Genomic DNA, 20,331 nt, shown 5'->3' on the forward strand with positions numbered 1-20,331 from the left:
CTTCCTGCTGCCCACAGAATTAAGCTCATGCTTTTTAGTATGATATCTGCTACCACTTATAATCCAAACTTTATACATAAGCATCTGAAATGGAAGCTTCCCGAGATCACCCTTCAAGTCTTGGTTGGTCTTGTGGCCTGAGCCCTTAGGACAGTGCCAGGTCAATAGTAGGTGATGAGCAAGTGTGTCAGAATAAGTGAGTATAAAGAACCTCAATCTCTCTCTCTCAAATTATGCATCACTCTTAGTTCAGCCATGAAGTTTCTGTTACCCGGTATCTTCTTGCTTCTCTCCTGTCTGTGATGACTCCGTGTCCTAACACTTATAGGCCCTCTGCCTAGCATCTCCTTTCCTTTTCTCTCTGGAGAGTTCCCCTCCTCCTCCCCAGGCTGGAGTAGTCTCTCTCCTTTCTGCTCCTGTAGAATTTTGTGAATAATTCTGCAACAACACTCAGGGAAGAATTATCATTGATCTCTTTACTGACTGTGGCACCCTCTAGACCAAAAATTCCTTGAGATCTGTACCCAGACTCATGTGAATTTTCATTCCTGGGGCCTTGCCTGAAGACTGGTATAGGGCAGATTCTTCATTAATACTCTCACACGAAGGAGAGATCATGTCATTGCATTCTCTAACATTTCTTTCATGTCTCTTCACCTGGCCAGATCTGGAATTTAAAGCAAGCAATATAGACTTATTCTATTTTTTAGTGTAATGTTCTTCTTTATGTTGTCACGGGAGCCCTGCTTATACCATCTGTTATAACAATATAAACCATGCAGAAATCTGCTGATGAAAGAACAATTCTCCAAAGCCCTTTCCATCAGCGTCCTTAGTGTCCACACCCCAGGATTTTATACGCCACGTTGTGTGGCAAGGTTATGCCGAATGTTTTGTTTAGCTTTCTATTATTAAACTGCAGTTAGTTTCAGGGAAATTTCACACACACGTAATTCACAGTGAGCTTGCCCGTGCCCTTACTGGAGGGAGCTAGTGTTGCTGTGTTTAAAGTGCATACAGCATGCTATAAAATGAAGTACTATTATTTAAGCAGATGGATGGCCCCTTAGATGGAAGAAACAGAAGCTGCTGGAATGTAGTTTGGGTTTTCTCTTGCCTGTGGCCATATGATGTGTATCTTAGAGAATGAGTTTATGTTACATTATTAAACCCAGTGGTGTGAAGCAGAAAGACTAATGTGAAATACCTTTAAAAAATGTAAGAAGTGATAGTAATCCCCTGTGGGTCACTTATCTTCTTAACTACTAGGATTAAACATTTATTTTGCATTTTTCTTGCAGTCATTTAAATAATTTCACATTTATATATGAAATATTCCTTATATACATTCACGTTTTCAAAGACTTGCTATTCTTAACAAGGCTACTTTTATGAGACAAGAGAATGAATTCAAATATGACTAAATTTTATTTAATTCGAATTACCCAAATCCAGTTGACAGAAGAGTCATGTGGGGAGGGAACAAAAAAGGATCTGGGTGGAATTAATTAGCCTCAAAGAGTGACAGTTACCTTACTCCTAACAATGTGTTTGGGGTGATGTCAGCTTCCTAGAAAGCTCAAATGTAAAATCACGGTGCCACTATCAGCATTTTTATTTTAGTTGAAAGCTGTAATGTTTAACTATTAACTGTGCTTCCGATCTGAGCCAATTTCTTAGTTAGCAATAATTTTCATATTCTGATTTATGGAGCATTGCTAAAGTCTTTAGTTATGGTTGGCAGAAAAAGCCATCAAACCGTTATTACTTGATGAACACCCCTGCCTGTCTTCTTTTTGGGTAAACCTATCACTTACAAAATGGATTTTTCTTTGCCATCTTTTGACCCATGGCATCCCCTCTGTTTGCCAGCTCAGAGATAGTCAGTGCTGGCCCTGGTGAGCAAACTGGTGAGTGCTTCCCGAGAGAGAGACGGAAGAGGAAGTGGGTGGATATTCATGGGAGCTGGCTAGGGGATGCTGAATCACATAAACAGAGCTTCCCTGGGAATTGGCTTTATAGAGTAAAGGCAACTGTATAATGAAGTTTGAGCTTCATCAGAAAAACTGAATCCTGTATCTGCGACCTCCTAGACCTGAATCCTTGGTCAAGTGACAACCCTTCTGAGTAGGCACATCTTTTTCTGCCAAGGGGAGCCTGTACTTCTCTGGCAGATCTGCTGTTCACAAGAATAAAATAACAGCTTGAGTTTCATAACATGGCCTGTGATGGTACAGGTTCTCCCTAATATTCTCATCTCTGCCCAATGAGATTAATTCCAAGTATTGAGGGCTTCTTTTCTCTCTTGTGACTATGTGATGAGGATTTGTTTTTAGGAAGTCAAATATAAGTGCTAACATCTGAGAAGTAGGTCTTTGTGGCATTTTAAAATCTTTGGGTTAATTTTTGGATTCTAGAAGTTGTACCCTTTGTTCACATAAATGACCCTCCATGACTATTTGTTACTGTGTGCAACATGGGCACTCAGTCAATGAATTAAAAAGCCAAATATGTCTGAACTGATTTGTAGATACTTTACTGATAGCAATTAAAACAGAAACAATTTAAATAGCTAAGATCACTAACTGAGGGTTTTGGAGGGGAGGGGGCGGGTGGTTGGATGAGCCAGGTGATGGGTATTGTGGAGGGCATGTATTGCATGGAGCACTGGGTGTGGTGCATAAACAATGAATTCTGGAACACTGAAAAGAAATTTAAAAAAAATTAAAAAATAAAATAAAAATACAGAACAGAAACTGTCATAAGCTAGTGGAATTGAGTGATACTTCCATCAGAGTTCTCTGTATTATTGCTGCACCTTTTCAATTAAAAAAATACGGATTGCATGGAGCACTGGGTGTGGTGCAAAAACAATGAATACTGTTATGCTGAAAGTAAGTAAAAAAAAAAGAAATGAAATCTTGCCATTTGCAACGACATGGATAGAACTAGAGGGTATTATGCTTAGTGAAATAAGTCAATCGGAGAAAGACAACTATCATATGATCTCTCTGATATAAGGAAGTGGAGATGCAATGGGGTGGGGGTTGGGGGGTAAGAAAAGAACAAATGAAACAAGATGGGAAGATGGGATTGGGAGGGAGACAAACCGTAAGAGACTCTTAATCTCACAAAACAAACTGAGGGTTGCTGGGGGGTGAGGGGGAAGGAGAGGGTGGTGGGGTTATGGACATTGGGGAGGGTACGTGCTATGGTGAGTGCTTGAAGTGTGTAAACCTGGTGATTCACAGACCTGTACCCCTGGGGCTAATAATACTTTATATGTTTTTAAAAAATAAAAATATTTTTAAAAAAAATATGCATCATTGATTAGATACTGTTTTTAGAAAACTGTGCTTTTTAAAATGTTTTACCTACAAACATAGATTTAATTTTTCAAAATTGTGACTGATTTCATTCCAGAATATCTCTCAGTGTACCTCCCAACCAGAGCCAGTTAGTCCTAGCAAGTGGACCTAGTCATTGATTCCTTTAGCTTCTGTTCATCCTGTACTGGCTGGGTGTTGGGCTCCGGGCTCTGGGTTAGAGCATGAACAAATCATGACCTTGTTCTCCTGGGACTCAGGCTCTAGAAGGGGAGAAAAGCAATAGATGAATACAAAATACACAGCCTAAATCCCAGTCATGGTCAGTACTGTGGAGGCAGAAGTGGGTGTGGGGAACAGGCTGGTAAGTAATCCATTACAAGTTAAGGTCGGGGGTAACTTATCAGTTGGTGTACAAGGTATGAAATGAGGATAGTAGCTGTTTCTTTAATACCAGCTTCTCTGTCCATAGTAGTTGAACAATTTTGAATTATTTCATTTTAGTCAAGCCTGGTGATTGTTTCTCAAAACAACCTTGTGGGGCCAGAGTGACTGAAGGCCAATTTCAGAACACGAGCCTTACTGACCGGTTCTTGTGTTGTTTTCTTGTAGTTTTCAGTGAGGACCTTCACTCCAGCCTCTACTTTGTCAATGCATCTCTGCAAGAGGTAGTGTTTGCGAGCACCACGGGGACCCTGGTGCCCTGCCCCGCTGCAGGCGTCCCTCCTGTGTCTCTCAGATGGTACCTAGCGACGGGCGAGGAGATCTACGATGTCCCCGGGATCCGCCACGTCCACCCCAACGGCACTCTCCAAATTTTTCCCTTCCCTCCTTCAAGCTTTAGTACCTTAATCCATGATAATACTTATTATTGCACAGCTGAAAATCCTTCAGGGAAAATTAGAAGTCAGGATGTCCACATCAAGGCTGGTGAGTATGGTTCCTCTGCGTTGTTCCCTCTATGCCTGCTTGGGGCCAGGGTTGGGTCGGGGTGGGGGTTGTGTACAAGGTGGGCAGTGACAAATGGCAAAGTGCCATCAGCTGAGAGCCAATGAAAACCCTATGGTCAGTTCATTTTGACACTGCTGGGGAATTCTTTGAGAAGTTCGAGCGTCCCTTTACTCGGTTTCAAAATGCCTTGTGTTGCTGGAGCTAAGACATGAAATGAGTGATAGCAAGTGGGTAAGATTTAACTGTAGCCCAAATGTATTGTGTTTTGGTTAAAAAAAGATTTTATTTATTTATTTGTCAGGGAGAAAGAGTACAAGTGCAGGGGAGGGGCAGAGGGAGAAGCAGACTCTGATGAACAGGGAGCCCAATGTGGGGCTGGATCCCAGGACCCTGAGATCATGACCTGAGCTGAAGGCAGATACTTAACCAGTTGAGCCACCCAGGTGTCCCTGTATTTTGACTGATCAGTACTCTAACTCAGACTTTCAGTGTCTCAAACCTGGTGTGTTTGCTTCCTGTTCTTGTTACTCCCCGACCCCACTCTTGTAACATATCCTAGAGGCAGGCAGTGGGGGAGTAGGGAGGAGAAGGGAAGGAAGGAGGACACACAGGTCAAGTGGGATAAGACCCTGGCATTAAAATGTAATGTTACTGACACAGAATCAGTCGAATATTCTTGTCTTCCTTGTGAAGTAAAAAAAAGGATCATTTTAACATATTATAACGTTTTGACTGTGTCCCATGTTGCTAGGATGTTGCCAAAGAGAAAATCCTGAGTTTGTTGTGTCCCTTTTATAATGATATATTATATATCTTAAAAATTACATTCTTATATGTCAACTCAGGAACACAGTCTGAGATTCATAGACATAAAAAAGGTATACATATAGGACATACCGTGTCATTATACAGATTTAACAAAGCCCTGGAAAACAAGCTCACAGCTAGACTCTAGTTAGCAAACAGTGTTTTAAAATCTTTACGTTTCACCTTGTAAGTGCTACAGTAGACTGACACAATACAATGTCAGGGCAAAGAGAATGTGACTTTGATTGTTGTCTTATGCACTAGGTAGCTGTGGGATCTTTGTAATAATTTCTGCAGCAAGCAAGTAGGTGTTGCTTGAAGACTTCACAATATGAGCAAATTATGAAATGTTTCTGAATTCCTGCATATGATCTCTTTGATGTAAGCAATCAAACATTAGAGTACGGTTCATTCTGCTAGCTAGTCATTTTCCCAACTATATTTTGATCTCTGTGACATGTTCATGAATTCCAGCAAAACACTTAGGAAAGAAAGAGAAAGATCGGCTTTAATCGAGAGCTATGAAAAGTTGATACCCCAAATAATTAAAATAAAGCAAATGAAATTTGTACAGAGACCTCTAAACCTGACAAACAGAAAGAGTGAGTGCCTTTTACTTGGCAGGCTGGAAATGTTAATGATGTGTTATAGAAACATGTTTATAATCTACAAAGTGTCACTTACAGAAAAACCTGAAACTTCAAACAGCTATGCTTGTACATGTTAATCCGCTATTTCTTTCTTGGGTTTCCTGTCAAATAAAGGAATTCAGTGCCTACTCCTGTTTAACTGCCATTTTGGAGATTTGTCATGGAGTTGAATGCTTTTGCATGACACTGCATGTTTTAGGGGGTGGAGATGACATCATCTCGTCTGGTGGCTGTACCACCTTCCACTTACACATGAATATGTTCTTCTCATCGATGTTCTGGTTTTCCTGACCCCAAACCCTACCTAGTGCATGTCTAATAAATACAGGATTGCTACATCCATGAGAATTTACAAGATGGACGGTCACGTCTTCTCATTTAATTTTACTTCTAGTTGTGAAGACATTATGACTTTAATAATCTTATAGATTTTTGATTGGATGCTTGAAAATCTGGTTTCACCCTTTTCATGTAGATACTAGTACAGAACTGAGTGGTTGAGGTAGGGGGTGCCCAGACTATGCTAACCAGTGATGGTTGGAGTGCAGATCTGAGCAGAAGGAGGACTGGCTCATGGGGTAGCCCCTGGGGTACAGGGTAGCATCACGTGTTCCTGAGTGTCTCAGGGTCCCCCTTGATTGATGTTGGGATTTTCCTGGAATAATCCACTAGGTAAAATGGCCTCATAATCTTTCCTTTGGCAGTACAGGAAATTCACATTCTTCAGTTTTCAGAAACTTAGACTTAGGTCTGGGTGTCAGCAAGAGTGGGATTTTTCATCTGTCATGTCTCATGAATCAACAAGGCTAGGTCACCTTGCATGCTCATGTCAAGTACCCTCTTCCCCTTTCTGTTCTAAGGACTGGAATGCAGATGGCCCACTTGAAGCAGAACCGCCCCTGGCCCGCTCCTGACCCCCAGCAAATAGTAATCAACAGTATGACCTTGGGCAAGCCAAAAAAAAAAAAAATTCTAGGGATTGTTTCCTCTTTCATTTACTGTGGTTAATAGCATCTGACTGGGATTTCTGCACATGGCCAAGGTTGAGTGGCAGGGGCTGAATTTACCCTTTTCTCTGAAACAACAAGCCTACAAAACATATAGAGCGACTGTTATCAAGACTGGCCATCAGGCGATAGAGGAAAGCTATCCTTGAGGGGCTGGAAGAAGCAGGTAATCCCTTTGACTGCCCCAGTGCACTGCCCCAGTGCACCCCCAGATGGAGGCCACAAAAACCTACATGCGAATTTTTAAGTAGCTGTATGTGTAATTGTAAAAATTTGGAAGCAACAAAGCGGGCCTTTAGTATGTGAATGGGTAATATCAAAGACTCTCTCCTTGCTGAAACCTTAGTCAGGCTCCTGTGAGCCCTCTTCTGGGCTAGTCTTTGACCTTGACCTTCTGTCTGTCCTTCCCCACGCCAGTTCTAGTAAGACTCCTACTCAGTCAACCCCTCTCTTTTACATCTGGCCACTCTGACGTCTGATCAAGTTCTTCATCTTACTTTGATATGTGAGTCAGTCCTGCCTTTAGCTTTTATTCCCTTCTGGATAATCTTCTATTGACTGATCCCCTCTGCCCTTTGGCTAGAATCCCCACTTGTCCTTGCTGTATTTGGAGTTGAGAAAAATTTCTCTTCCTTGTTGGAATAGTCATGAGTTCCATTTGCAATAGTATTGAATAAAGTCTTCCTTTACATTATAACAAGCATCAGAATAATTTTTTTCTTTAATAATAAACAAATTATGGTATATCCCTACATGGAGTATTATTTGGCCATGTAAAGAAACAAGCTACTCAACCTTGGAAAAGAGACATGGAGGAACCATCAATGCATATCACTAAGTGAAAGAAGCCAACCCTGAAGGTCTATAAACTGTATGATTACCACTCTATGACCTTCTGGAAAGAGCACAACTATACAGAGACAATAAAAAGATCAGTGGTTTCCAGGGACTGCGGGGGAGGAGAGGAAGAATGAATGCATGGATCACCGGACATTTTTAAGCAGTGGAACTTCTGGAGGATACCTTAATGTTGGATGCTGAACACTCTTTATAGAACTGCAGAGCATGGAAGGAACCTCCAGGTAAACTGTGAGCTTTACTTCATAATTATATATAAATACTAGCTCCTTAGTTGTAAGAAAGACATAACACTAAAGAACATGTTTATAATGAGAGAAACTGCCTGGGTGGGTAAAACGAGTGTATCCCTTTGGGGAACACTCTGTACTTTCTGCAAAAGTTTTCTGTAAACCTAAGATGGTCCTAAAAAATAAAATCTATTCCAAAGAAAATTGGAAAAAAATATGTCAAGTAGCTTGATACACAAATAGAGTCCCCAGAGGAATGGATGGTGAAACAAACAAACAAAATAAATACACAGTTGAAATACTGGTCAAAATTTTTCAAATTTGATGGACACTATACACTCACAGATCCAAGGAGATCTACAACTCCCAAGCACAAGATACATGAAGAAAAGTACATCAAGGCACATCATAATCAGATTTCTCAGGAGCAGTCTAAAGACAGAACATGAAAAACAGCCTGAGGAAAAAGTTATGCTGCGCAGAGAGGAACAAAAACAAGAATGACAGCAGATTTCCCTTCAGAATCAATGTCAGAAAACAGAGAAGCAACATCTTTGAAGTACTGAAAGGAAATGGAATTTGTAAATCTAGAAATCTATATCTATATCCAGTAGAATATTTTTATTTCAAAAATAAAGTTTTTTTTCGAACACACAAAAGCTGAAAGAACTTACAAGCTGCAGACCTGCACTAGTAAAAATCTTAAAGGAAGTCCTACAATTGGAAGACAAAAGGCACCCATTGGAGTGTTGGCTCTACTTGAAGAGAAGAAGAAAGTGACAGTGGTAACCATGATTAGTAAATAAATTACTAATTTTTTTATTTTTAAAATTATTAAATTTTAAATTCATTAAATTTTTTAAAATTAAATTTTTCTAAAGTAAGGTATAATTATGACATACAATATCCTATCCCTTTCAGGTGTACATCATAGTGACTTGATACTTTCATACATTAAAAAGTGATCCCCCTGGTAAATGTTGTTACCATTTATCACCAGACAACATTTTACAATATTATTGAAATTGTGTACCTCTTAATCCTTTTCACCGAGTTCGCATCCCTGCTCTGGTAACCAACAGTTTGTTCTCTGTAAGTCTATTCTTGTTTGGTTTGTTTGAACATTTGTTCTATTTTTTATATTCCACATGGAACTGAAATCATATGGTGTCTGCCTTTCTTTGACTTATTTCACTTAGCATAACACCATCTAGGTCCATCCATGTTGTCACAAGTAACAAAATTTAATTTTCTTATGTCTGAGTAATAATCTGTTTTATACACACACACACACACACACACACACACACACACACACACACATACACACACCCCATATAGTCTTTATCCACTTATCTATAGACCTGTAAGTTGCTTCCATATCTTGGTTATCGTAAATAACACTCCAGGTAAAGGGGGTGCATATATCTCTTTGAATTGGTGTTTTTGTTTCAGATAAATACCCAAAGTAGAAGTACTGGATTGTATGGTAGTTCTATTTTTAATTTTTTGAGGAACCTCCATACTGTTGTTCTCCATAGTGGCTACACCACTTTCCATTCCCACCAACAGTATGTGAGGTTTCCCTTTTCTCTATATCTTTGCCAACACTTGTTATTTCTAGTTTTTTGTTTGTTTGTTTGTTTGTTTGTTTTTTTGATAATAGCAAATCTGAGCAGTGTGAAGTGATACCTTATTTCCCTGATGATTAATGATATTGAGCATCTTTTTGTGTACCTGTTGGTCATCTGCATTCTTGGAAAAATGTCTCTTCCAGTCCTTTGCCCAATCTTTAATCAGATTATTTTTTGGTGTTTATTGTTGTTCTGATACTAAGTTGTGTGAGTTCATTATGTATCTTGGATATTAACACTTATCAAATGTTTGATTTGCAAAGATCATCTCCCATTGAATGAGTTGCCTTTTCATTTTGTTAATGGTTATTTGACTATGCAAAATTTTTTAGTTCATTCGTGTCCCATTTGTTTATTTTAGCTTTTTTCTTCCTTGTATGAGGAAACTGGTCCAAACAAATATTGCTAAGACAAATATCAAAAAACTTACTGCCTATGGTTTGTTTGTTTGTTTTGTTCTTTCTCTAGGAGTCCTGCCTGTTTTCTTCTAGTTTTATGGTTTCAGGTCTTACATTCAAGTTTTTAATCCATTTTGAGTTGATTTTAGTTTGTTAATATTGTGTAAGAAAGTGGTCCTGTTTCATTCCTTTGCATGTGGCTCACCAGTTTTCCCAGCACCATTTATTGAAAAGACTGTTTTTCCCCATTGTATATTCTTGCCTCCTTTGTCATAGATTAATTGACCATACATGCATGGGTTTATTTCTGGGCTCTCTATTCTATTCCATTGATCTATGTGTCTGTTTTTGTGTCATTACCATATTTTTGGATTACTGTAGCTTTGTAGTGTAGTTTAAAATCAGGGAGCATGATACCTCTGACTCTGTTCCTCTTTCTCAAATTCCTTTGACTACTCATGGTCTTTTGTGGTTTCATAAATTTTAAGATTCTGTGAAAAATGTCATTAGTTCTATGAAAATGCCATCAGTATTTTGAGGGGTTCACATCAAATCTGTAGATTTCTTTAAACCATAATTTTTTGGTACTTATAATCTTTTAAAAGACACTTGACAACAACAACAAAATGTCTTGTGGGGCTTGTAACATATATATGAGTAAAGTGTATAAAAATAATAACATTTAAAAGTCTGGAGTAAAGATGTGGAAGTACACTCTTGTAAGGTTTATTTTTCCCCTTATATGTGAGGTGGTATAATATCACCTGAATATAGATTATGATAAGTTAGAGATGTATGTTATAAAATGGAAAGCAATCACTATAGCAAAACAGAGAATTATGACTAATAAACTTCATAATAAAGGAGAAGAAGTGAAATCACTAAAAAAAATCCTCAATTCTAAACAAAGAATAAAAAATAGGAAAAATGAACAAAGAATAGATGGTAAATATAGAAATTAAAAAAAGATGATGGTTTTAAACCTAACCCTACTGATACACACATTAAATATAAATGCTCCAATTATCTGGTTTAAAAGGCAGAAATTGCTAGATTAGTTTCAAATACTGCTTAAAAAATGTACTTTAAATATAAAGACACAAGTTTGTTAAAGGTAACAGGATGGGAAAATATGTATTATGCTCATCCAATCAAATAAATTTAATGAAAAACATAAAAAAATTGGAGTAAGTACATTAATATCAAAGTATATTTCTGAGAAAATAATATTACCAGGGCTAAGATTCATTTCGTAATACAAAGGAGTCATTGAATTCAGAAGATATGACTATTCAAAATATTTATTCTCCCTACAACAGCACTTCAAAATACATGAAATAAAAACTGATAGAAATTTGAAGAGAAACAAACAAATGAAAATTTATCAATGGAGATTTCAATACTCCTTTTTTATTAATTAGCAGTAGGTAGAAGCGGCAAGGATAAAAAATATTTGAACAACACTATTAAATAGTTGACCATATTAACATTTAAATCAAGAACAAAGAATCCAACAATAGCACAATACACATTATTTTCAGGAGAAAATAGAAATTTACCAATATAAACCACATTATGGGGAATGAAGAAAGTCTTAGATTAATTTTTTAAAACTAAAATTATATAAAATATGTCCTTTGACTGCAATGGAGTTAAGATAATAATCACTAACTCCAGGAAATCCCCAAATAGTGAGATATTAAACAGCACAGTTCTAAATAGTCTGTGCAAAAGAAAAATAGAAGGAAAACTAGAAAATATTTTAAATGGAATGAAGATGAAAACATAATATCTAAGTAAGAATTTTGGGGAGGCCATTGAAACAGTGCTTGGGGGAATATTTCTAGTTTAAAAAACCCTGAATAGAAATAAAAAAATGGTCTCAAATACTGGACTCAGCTTCCACCTTAAAACAAGAAAAGAAGAACAAATTAAAACGAATATAGGTAGAAAGGAAGGAATAATAATCAGAGTGAAAATCAATAGAATATAAAACATAGGAAATCAGTGAAGCCAAAAACTTAGTTCTTTGGAAAAAAACAAAACAAAACAATAAATTTGAGAAACATCCTGCCAGATTGAAGAAGAAGATAAGAAAGAAGATAAATTACCAAGTAAAGAAAGAGGAAAGTGATATTAGTATATATTTTACAGATATCAAAATTATAATAAACTATTAAGGACAAGTGTATGTCAATAAGTTCAACAACTTAGATGAAATAAGAAACACCTTGAAGGACATAAAATACAAAATCTTTTTCAAGAAGAAATAGATGAACTGAAGAGACCTGTATCTTTTAAAGAATTTGAATTTGTAGCAAAAAATTTTTTTCTATAATGAAATTCCATGCTCAGATGGATTTTGTACTGAATTCTAGCAAACACAAGGAAGAAATAATAAAAATTCTACATGAACTCTTCCAGAAAGCTGACAAGGAGAAAATACTTCCTGAATTATTTTATGAGATCAGCACTACCTTGCTACTAAAATAAGATAAAGACACTACAAGAGAAAAATAAAAGCACAAATATCTCTAGTGAGTATAGATGTAAAAATTCTAAACAAAGTTTTAGCAAACTGAGTTCAATAACAAAGAAAAAGGATAATACATCATGATCATTTTGGCCTTATCTCCAGAAGTAAGAGTACTTTCACATTTGAAAATTAATCCAGATAGTTTACCATATTAACATATTAAAAATAAAAGCCATGTGATCATTTCAATGGATGCAGAAAGCATTGACAAAATACATCATTCACTTATGAAAAAATTCTCAGAAAACTAGGAATAGAAGTTAGTTTCCTTATGGTAATATAAAGCACCTATAGAAATCTTCATATGGCTAACATCTTAGTGGTAAAAAATTGCTTTTCCTCTAAAGATGAAGAACACAAGGATGTGGGCTGGGTGCTTTCACCACTTCTTTTCAACATTGAGCTGGAAATGGTAGCCAGTGCAGTAAGGCAAGAACAATAAATAAAAGACATTGTGATTGCAAAGAAACAGGTTCACCTGTTTTTATTTGTAGATGACAATCATATATGTAGAGAATCTGATGGAATCTACAAAAAAAAGCTACTGGAAGTAATACATGAGTTTATCAAAACAGCAGTATGTAAAATGAACACACACACACACACACACAATTGGTAAATAATTTAAAAATACTATTTAAAATAGCATCAAAAAATAAGAAATACTTATGGATCTATCTGATCCCAAATGTGAAAGATCTGTACACTGGAAATTGTAAAGCACTGCTGAATGAAAATAAGGATGTAAGTAAAAGGAGAAAATTATTTTTCATGACTTGGAGGATTCAGTGTTATTAAGATGTCAGTTCTCTCTCAAATGGTCTATAGATTCAACACAATCCAAATGAAAACCTCAGCAGACTTTATTTTTTTTTAAACAAATAGAAACTGATGAATTTATCCTAAAATTTATATGGAAATACAAAGTACCTAGACCAGCCAAAAGAGCCCTGAAAAATGGATGGTAATTTAAGAAAGCTAACACTGTTTGAATTTTAATACTTATTTAAACATAAGTAACATAAAACAGAGTCTAGAAATTGACCCACACACATGGGCAAAGGTGCAAAACAGTTCAATGAAAGGATAGTTGTTTCAACAAATGATGCTGGAAGAATTCTATGAATATAGGCAGTAACCTCTTCGATATCAGCCACAGCAACTTCTTTCAAAAAATGTCTCCAAAGGCAAAGGGAACAAAAGCGAAAATGAACTTTTGGGACTTCATCAAGATCAAAAGCTTCTGCACAGCAAAGGAAACAGTCAACAAAACAAAGAGGTAACCCACGGAATGGGAGAAGATATTTGCAAATGACAGTACAGACAAAAGGTTGATATCCAGGATCTATAAAGAACTCCTCAAACTCAACACACACAAAACAGACAATCATATCAAAAAATGGGCAGAAGATATGAACAGACACTTCTCCAATGAAGACATACAAATGGCTATCAGACACATGAAAAAATGTTCATCATCACTAGCCATCAGGGAGATTCAAATTAAACCCACGTTGAGATACGATCTTACACCAGTTAGAATGGCCAAAATTAGCAAGACAAATAACAACGTGTGTTGGAGAGGATGTGGAGAAAGGGGAACCCTCTTACACTGTTGGTGGGAATGCAAGTTGGTGCAGCCACTCTGGAAAACAGTGTGGAGATTCCTCAAGAAATTAAAAATAGAGCTTCCCTATGACCCTGTCATTGCACTACTGGGTATTTACCCCAAAGATACAGATGGAGTGAAAAGAAAGGCCATCTGTACCCCAATGTTTATAGCGGCAATGGCCATGGTCGCCAAACTGTGGAAAGAACCAAGATGCCCTTCAATGGATGAATGGATAAGGAAGATGTGGTCCATATACACTATGGAGTATGATGCCTCCATCAGAAAGGATGAATCCCCAGCTTTTGTAGCAACATGGATGGGACTGGAAGAGATTATGCTGAGTGAAATAAGTCAAGCAGAGAGAGTCAATTATCATATGGTTTCATTTATTTGTGGAGCATAACAAATAGCATGTCCATTTTCAAAAAATTGAAAAAAATAAAATGAGCTTCAATCCATACTTTGTATCATATACAAAACCTAACATGGATCATAGATACAAATATAAACCTATGAACTTTTGGAAAGAAATGGAAGAAAAAAATCTTTTCAATCTTGGATTATATAAAGATTTCTTAGGTATGACACCCAAAGCACAATCCATAAAAGAACAAATTGCTATATTGGATTTTATAAAAATTTAGAAATTTTGCTCCTCTAAAATAATGGCTAGTAGCATAAAAAGGCAGGTCGTATCCTGGCAGAAAATATACCTTATATATATATATATACCTGTTAAAGGGCTTTTATCCAGAAATATATACCTGTTAAAGGGCTTTTATCCAGAAATATATACCTGTTAAAGGGCTTTTATCCAGAAATATAATGAAATCTAAAAACTCAATCATAAGAAAATAATCTATTTAAAATTGAGTTAAAAGTTTTCGAGAGACACTGCAACAGAGGTGATATACAACGGCTAGGAAGCACATGGAATGATGCTTAACATCATCAACCTTTGAGGAAATGCAGATTAAAACCACAGTGAGATAGATATCTCTACAAATCTAAAAGTAAAAACAATGGCCAGACCAAGTGTAAGTGAGGAGACGCATCAGCTGGGACTCTCATGCACTTCTGGTGATAATGTAAGATAGAATAGCCCCTTTGGAAAATAGTTTGGCAATCTCCTTAAAAGATGAATACATATCTGCCATATATCCCAGCCATTCTATTCTTAGGTATGTAACCAAAGCATATGTCCATACAAAGACTTTTACATGGATGTTCATAGCAGCTGTTTTTGTAATAGCTAAAAATGAGTCAAAGCCCGTCAACAGACAACTGAGTAAACAAATTGTGGTTTACCCCTAAAATTGGATGAAAAAGAATGGACTACAGTGTCCCCCTTCTTATCCACTGGCGATGTGTTCTGATGTACACAGTGGATGCCTGAAACCATGAATAGTAACAAAGTCTACATGTACTGTGTGTTTTCCTATACATACATTCCTATGATAAAGTTTTATTTATAAATTCGGCACAGTAAGACATCAACAAACAGCAATCATAAAATTAAAATAATGTGTTGTAATAAAAGTTATATGAATGGTGTCTCTCTCCCCAAATACCTTTATACCAAATATCAAATACCTGTGGCTTATTGCCTTCTTCTTGTGGTGATGTGAGATGATAAAATGCCTCCATGATGAGACAAAGTGAGATGAAAGATATGTGCAATGTGCTGTGGAATGAGAATAGTATTGACCTTATGATAGTATGGTCAGAAGGAGGATCCTGTGCTGTCAGACCGTGGCTGACCATGGGTAACTGAAACCACAAAAAGGAAAACCACAGATAAGAAGGGAATACTGTATTGGTAAACACAGTAGCAGGGAGGAATCTCAAAATAACCATACTGAGTGAAATACGTCACATAAAAATGTATGCCCATTTATGTAAGACTCTAAAATGTATAAATTAATCTGTAATTATGGAAAGCACGTTAGTTGTTGCCTGTGAAAGGGGGTGTGAAGGACAGTTCACAGAGGACAAGTTAACTTTTCAGGTGACGGGTCTGTTCATTATCTTGATTGTGGTGGTGACCTCATGGGGGTCTACATATGTGAAAACTACCAGTAAATGTGTTATTTTAGTGTATATCAATTATATCTTGATACAGTTGTCTTGAGAGAAAGCAAGTAATAATATGGGCTGACCTAGTCACTCAAGGGTTGTCTTGATGTTCATAGAGTACAGTAGCTGCACGTCTCTCTGCCACTGCCCAGCCCAGAGCAAGCCCCTTAGCTGTCTCTTGCAGCCACATCACACAAAAGAGTCTGGAACCTCTGCTCCAAGGTGATGGTACTGAGGGAGAGCAACTAACCAGGTTGTTCCATCCATTCCTCTGCTTTCTGATTTTGAAACGGAAATCTTGAAAGATCACCTGTATTTCCTCAGGATGCCTGGGAACTGTGGGTCGAGGATCCTCCCTCCTCCTATGCGAACCAGAAAAGCAGAGGAAACCTGTTTGTGGGAAAAGAGAATGTGAAGCCAGGATCAAAGAGATAGAGGCTATGGAGCCCTTCCCATGGTCCAGCTGCAGGTTCCAAAGCAACGATGCCTTCAAAGGTCTCGTCTTTCAGCTTCTGGTAGCTCAGATCAGCTCCTCTCGCCGGCAATCATAGAGACTCAGTGAATAAAGTGGTTATATGCTGGACATTGTGCCAAGTACTTTAAGGGTTTCTTTATTTTAATTGGCCTGACCTTGCAAGGTTGATCTTCCATTTTCAGACAAGGGAGAGGGGATTTCTGTGAACCTGTTGTTGCCTGTGCATAGGAGTTGTGGTTGGAAGCCAGTGTAACTAAAAAGTGCTGGTCCAGTACCTCATAGTCTCTGGAATATTCCCTGCTTGTGTCACCATCACTCTTCTCGCTCTTTCCTCTCCACCTGTAAGTCCTCTGGTCCTTCAGTGCCAGGTCAAGTGCCTCCTTCCCTACCAGCTACTCACAGGTTCGCCAGTTCCATCCCTCTTTCTCACCTGTGCCTGTCAGTCTTTCATTCTTTTCTTCTACTTGTTCTGCCACCTGAATTTTCTTTCTTCAGATGATCATTCCATAAGTGTTATGATCTCCATAGTCCCTGAGACAGTGACATGAGGGTGTGTTCAAGATGTAATTGATTATTTGAGTCATATCTCAATTTCTTAAGTAATCAGCTACAAAATGTAATAGAACAAAACCCGATTTCTATAAAACTAATGTGCCTCGAGGTCACATTGTGCCTCAGATGACCACTTCCTAAACAGAAAAGACCAGCCTTAAGTCCTCTGGTGTTCCAGAGAAAGCCAACACATGAGCATTTGCTGATGCTTTCTCACTTTGGACCTAGGAATCAGAGGGGTAGGCACAATCTGAGGCTAGCCCATTAGGAGAGGAGGACCACCCAGACACGCCTCCCCTGCAGTGCCCAATTCTTCAAACTCTCTCTTGACTTACTTCCACCCCATCATCCCCCATTGTCCGATTGCTACATGGGACTGATGTCCTGGGATGGGAGCCGTCTCACAGGGCCCAGTGCTGAGAAGGTCCTGGAGTTCTGGCTTAATGCTCTTCTGTTGTCACCTTGAAACATGAATGCTTTTCTCTTTCCACTTGCGTTTCATAACTGAAGATAATGGGACAATGGAACATGCTCTGGGAGCTCAGTGCCTCAGCTCTTGCAGGGTCCTGCCTCATGCCACCTCCCCCAGATAGGTTCTCAGCGGCCCCTTCTCCAGTCTCTGGGTGCCCAGAGCCCCACTTAGCCTCCACCTCCCTAACCCCACTATGACCACTACTGGCCCTCTAATGCTGAGTGCGCTGGCCCTGCCTGGCCTCTCCTCTCTGCCCCTGTCCAGAAATGACTGACACCCTCCATTCTGGCCAGGGCAGGAGTGTGGGTAGGAGTGGGTGCACATGCTCTGAAGTGGGGTACGGTGGAAGCCACCCCTTCCCCAAACTAGCATGGAGGCTATAATCCCTTAGAGGTCACCTGACCACCATGGGAGGGGAAATAGGGAAGGGAGACTGCTTTTCCCCAGCTAGGGCGTGGTTCATCATCTTGGTGGTGGCAGGAGGGAGCCCTGCGGCTGGTGGGCTGTGTGTGCCTGAGGAGTGGGGTCTAAAGCACCTGTGAGAGCCTGCTGGTTGCTGACAGCTCACACAAAGAGCCTTCAGAGGATGGTTGGTGTCCTGGAGCCACTTCATACACACAGAGTGGGGAGTGCCTGGGAATGTGGGGCCCTGGGACCAGCCCTGAGCCAGTGCCAGACTGCTGTAAGGATAAAGTTCCAGCTCCAGGTATGGAGTGAGAGGAGCTCAAAGTGTAACTCACATTCACAGCTCTCCTCAGGCTCAGGTAGAGGCTGGAACTGCCCTGAAATCACACCTTGGCTTAGGTCCTGCCCTGCACTACATCCCCAGCCTCTCCCTCTATGGTCTTCCTGGGACCATATATACAGTCAGTCACTTTCCCCCAGCTCCTCATCTCTGGCCTGCTTCCAAAGAGAGCCCATCTTAGGACACAAGGTGCTAAGGCTTAGCTCGCCCTTCCCTGTAATACAGATGTCAGTCATGTTTAAAATAACTTTTTTTAAAAATTTCTATTTTTTTAAATTTCTTTTCAGTGTAACAGTATTCATTGTTTTTGCACCACACCCAGTGCTCCATGCAATCCGTGCCCTCTCTAATACCCACCACCTGGTTTCCCCCAACCTCCCAACCCCCCACCTCTTCAAAATCCTCAGATTGTTTTTCAGAGTCCATAGTCTCTCATGGTTCACCTCCTCTTCTAATTTCCCTCAACTCCCTTCTCCTCTCCATCTCCCCATGTCCTCCATACTATTTGTTATGCTCCACAAATAAATGAAACCATATGATAATTGACTCTCTCTGCTTGACTTATTTCACTCAGCATAATCTCTTCCAGTCCCATCCATGTTGCTACAAAAGTTGGGGATTCATCCTTTCTGATGGAGGCATCATACTCCATAGTGTATATGGACCACATCTTCCTTATCCATTCATCCATTGAAGGGCATCTTGGTTCTTTCCACAGTTTGGCGACCGTGACCATTGCTGCTATAAACATTGGGGTACAGATGGCCCTTCTTTTCACTCCATCTGTATCTTTGGGGTAAATACCCAGTAGTGCAATGGCAGGGTCATAGGGAAGCTCTATTTTTAATTTCTTGAGGAATCTCCACACTGTTTTCCAAAGTGGCTGCACCAACTTACATTCCCACCAACAGTGTAAGAGGGTTCCCCTTTCTCCACATCCTCTCCAACAGCTTTTAGTTTTTGCCTGGATCTTAGGTCTGTAGCTCAGTCTCTGTTTCCCTAAGTGGTGGTAGTAAGGACTAGATGTACCAAGTAACTTGGGGAGGCTTGCTATGATCCTGGGAGACTTGTGCTATGAAATGTATATTCTGTTAGAGAGCAGTGTTGGCTTCTTAAGTGGTGGGGCCTCAGGAAGAAACCTTTTCATCAATAAGGTAGAGATCTATAATGAAAACCCAAGTTGTTTTTTTTTAAATAATAGATAATGTCCCAGCAGTTGCACTACTACATATTTACCCCAAAGATACAGATGTAGTGAAAAGAATGGCCACATGCAACCCAGTGTTTATAGCAGCCATGTCCACAACAGCCAAACTGTGGAAAGAACCGAGATGCCCTTCAACAGACAAATTGGTAAAGATGCGGTCCATATATACACAATGGAATATTACTCAGCCATCAAAAAGACAAATACCCAGCTTTTGAATCAACATGGATGGGACTTGAGGAGATTATGCTGAGTGAAATAAGTCAAACAGAGAAAGTCGATTATGATATGGTTTCACTTACTTGTGGAACATAAGGAATAACAGGACATTAGGAGAAGGGACAAATGAAGGAAGGTGGGAATCAGAGTAGGAGATGAACCATGAGAGACTATGGACTCTGGAAAACAAATGGAGAGTTGTAAAAGGGAAGGAAGTGGGGGGGATGGGTGAGCCTGGTGGTGGGTCTTAAGGAGGGCTGGGATTGCATGGAGCACTGGGTGTCATATACAAACAATGAATTTTGGAACACTACCTCAAAAACTAATGATGTACTGTGTGGGGACTAACATAACACAATAAAAAAAAATACTTTATTCTACAGTAGGGTTAGAAGTACTTGCAACAGGGAAGCTCTGTGATTTTTATTTATTCACTTTCCAAGCATTTATTCAGCACCTACTATGTGCCAAGCATTGTTAGAAGTTCAACAGTTAATTTTTTTCAAGGTTCCCTGTGTGGTCTCTTTGTAGAAGAATCTAGGGAGGGAGTGGAGCGTTTCCTTCCTTGCCCCATTC

The 20,331-nt window shown here is 38.9% G+C and overlaps 1 protein-coding gene across 1 annotated transcript in view; it reads left to right on the forward strand.

The window, feature by feature from the left end:
• Positions 1–20,331, forward strand: part of DSCAM (DS cell adhesion molecule) — a 655,321-nt gene that overhangs the window by 38,738 nt on the left and 596,252 nt on the right. The window contains exon 2 of the mRNA XM_032865305.1: positions 3,939–4,256. Coding sequence (XP_032721196.1) covers positions 3,939–4,256 — 318 coding nt within the window. The remainder of the gene's footprint in view (positions 1–3,938; positions 4,257–20,331) is intronic.

This window comes from Lontra canadensis, unplaced genomic scaffold, assembly GCF_010015895.1.
Source record: "Lontra canadensis isolate GAN:19392208 unplaced genomic scaffold, GSC_riverotter_1.0 scaffold29, whole genome shotgun sequence".
NCBI classification, from domain to species: Eukaryota; Metazoa; Chordata; class Mammalia; order Carnivora; family Mustelidae; genus Lontra; species Lontra canadensis.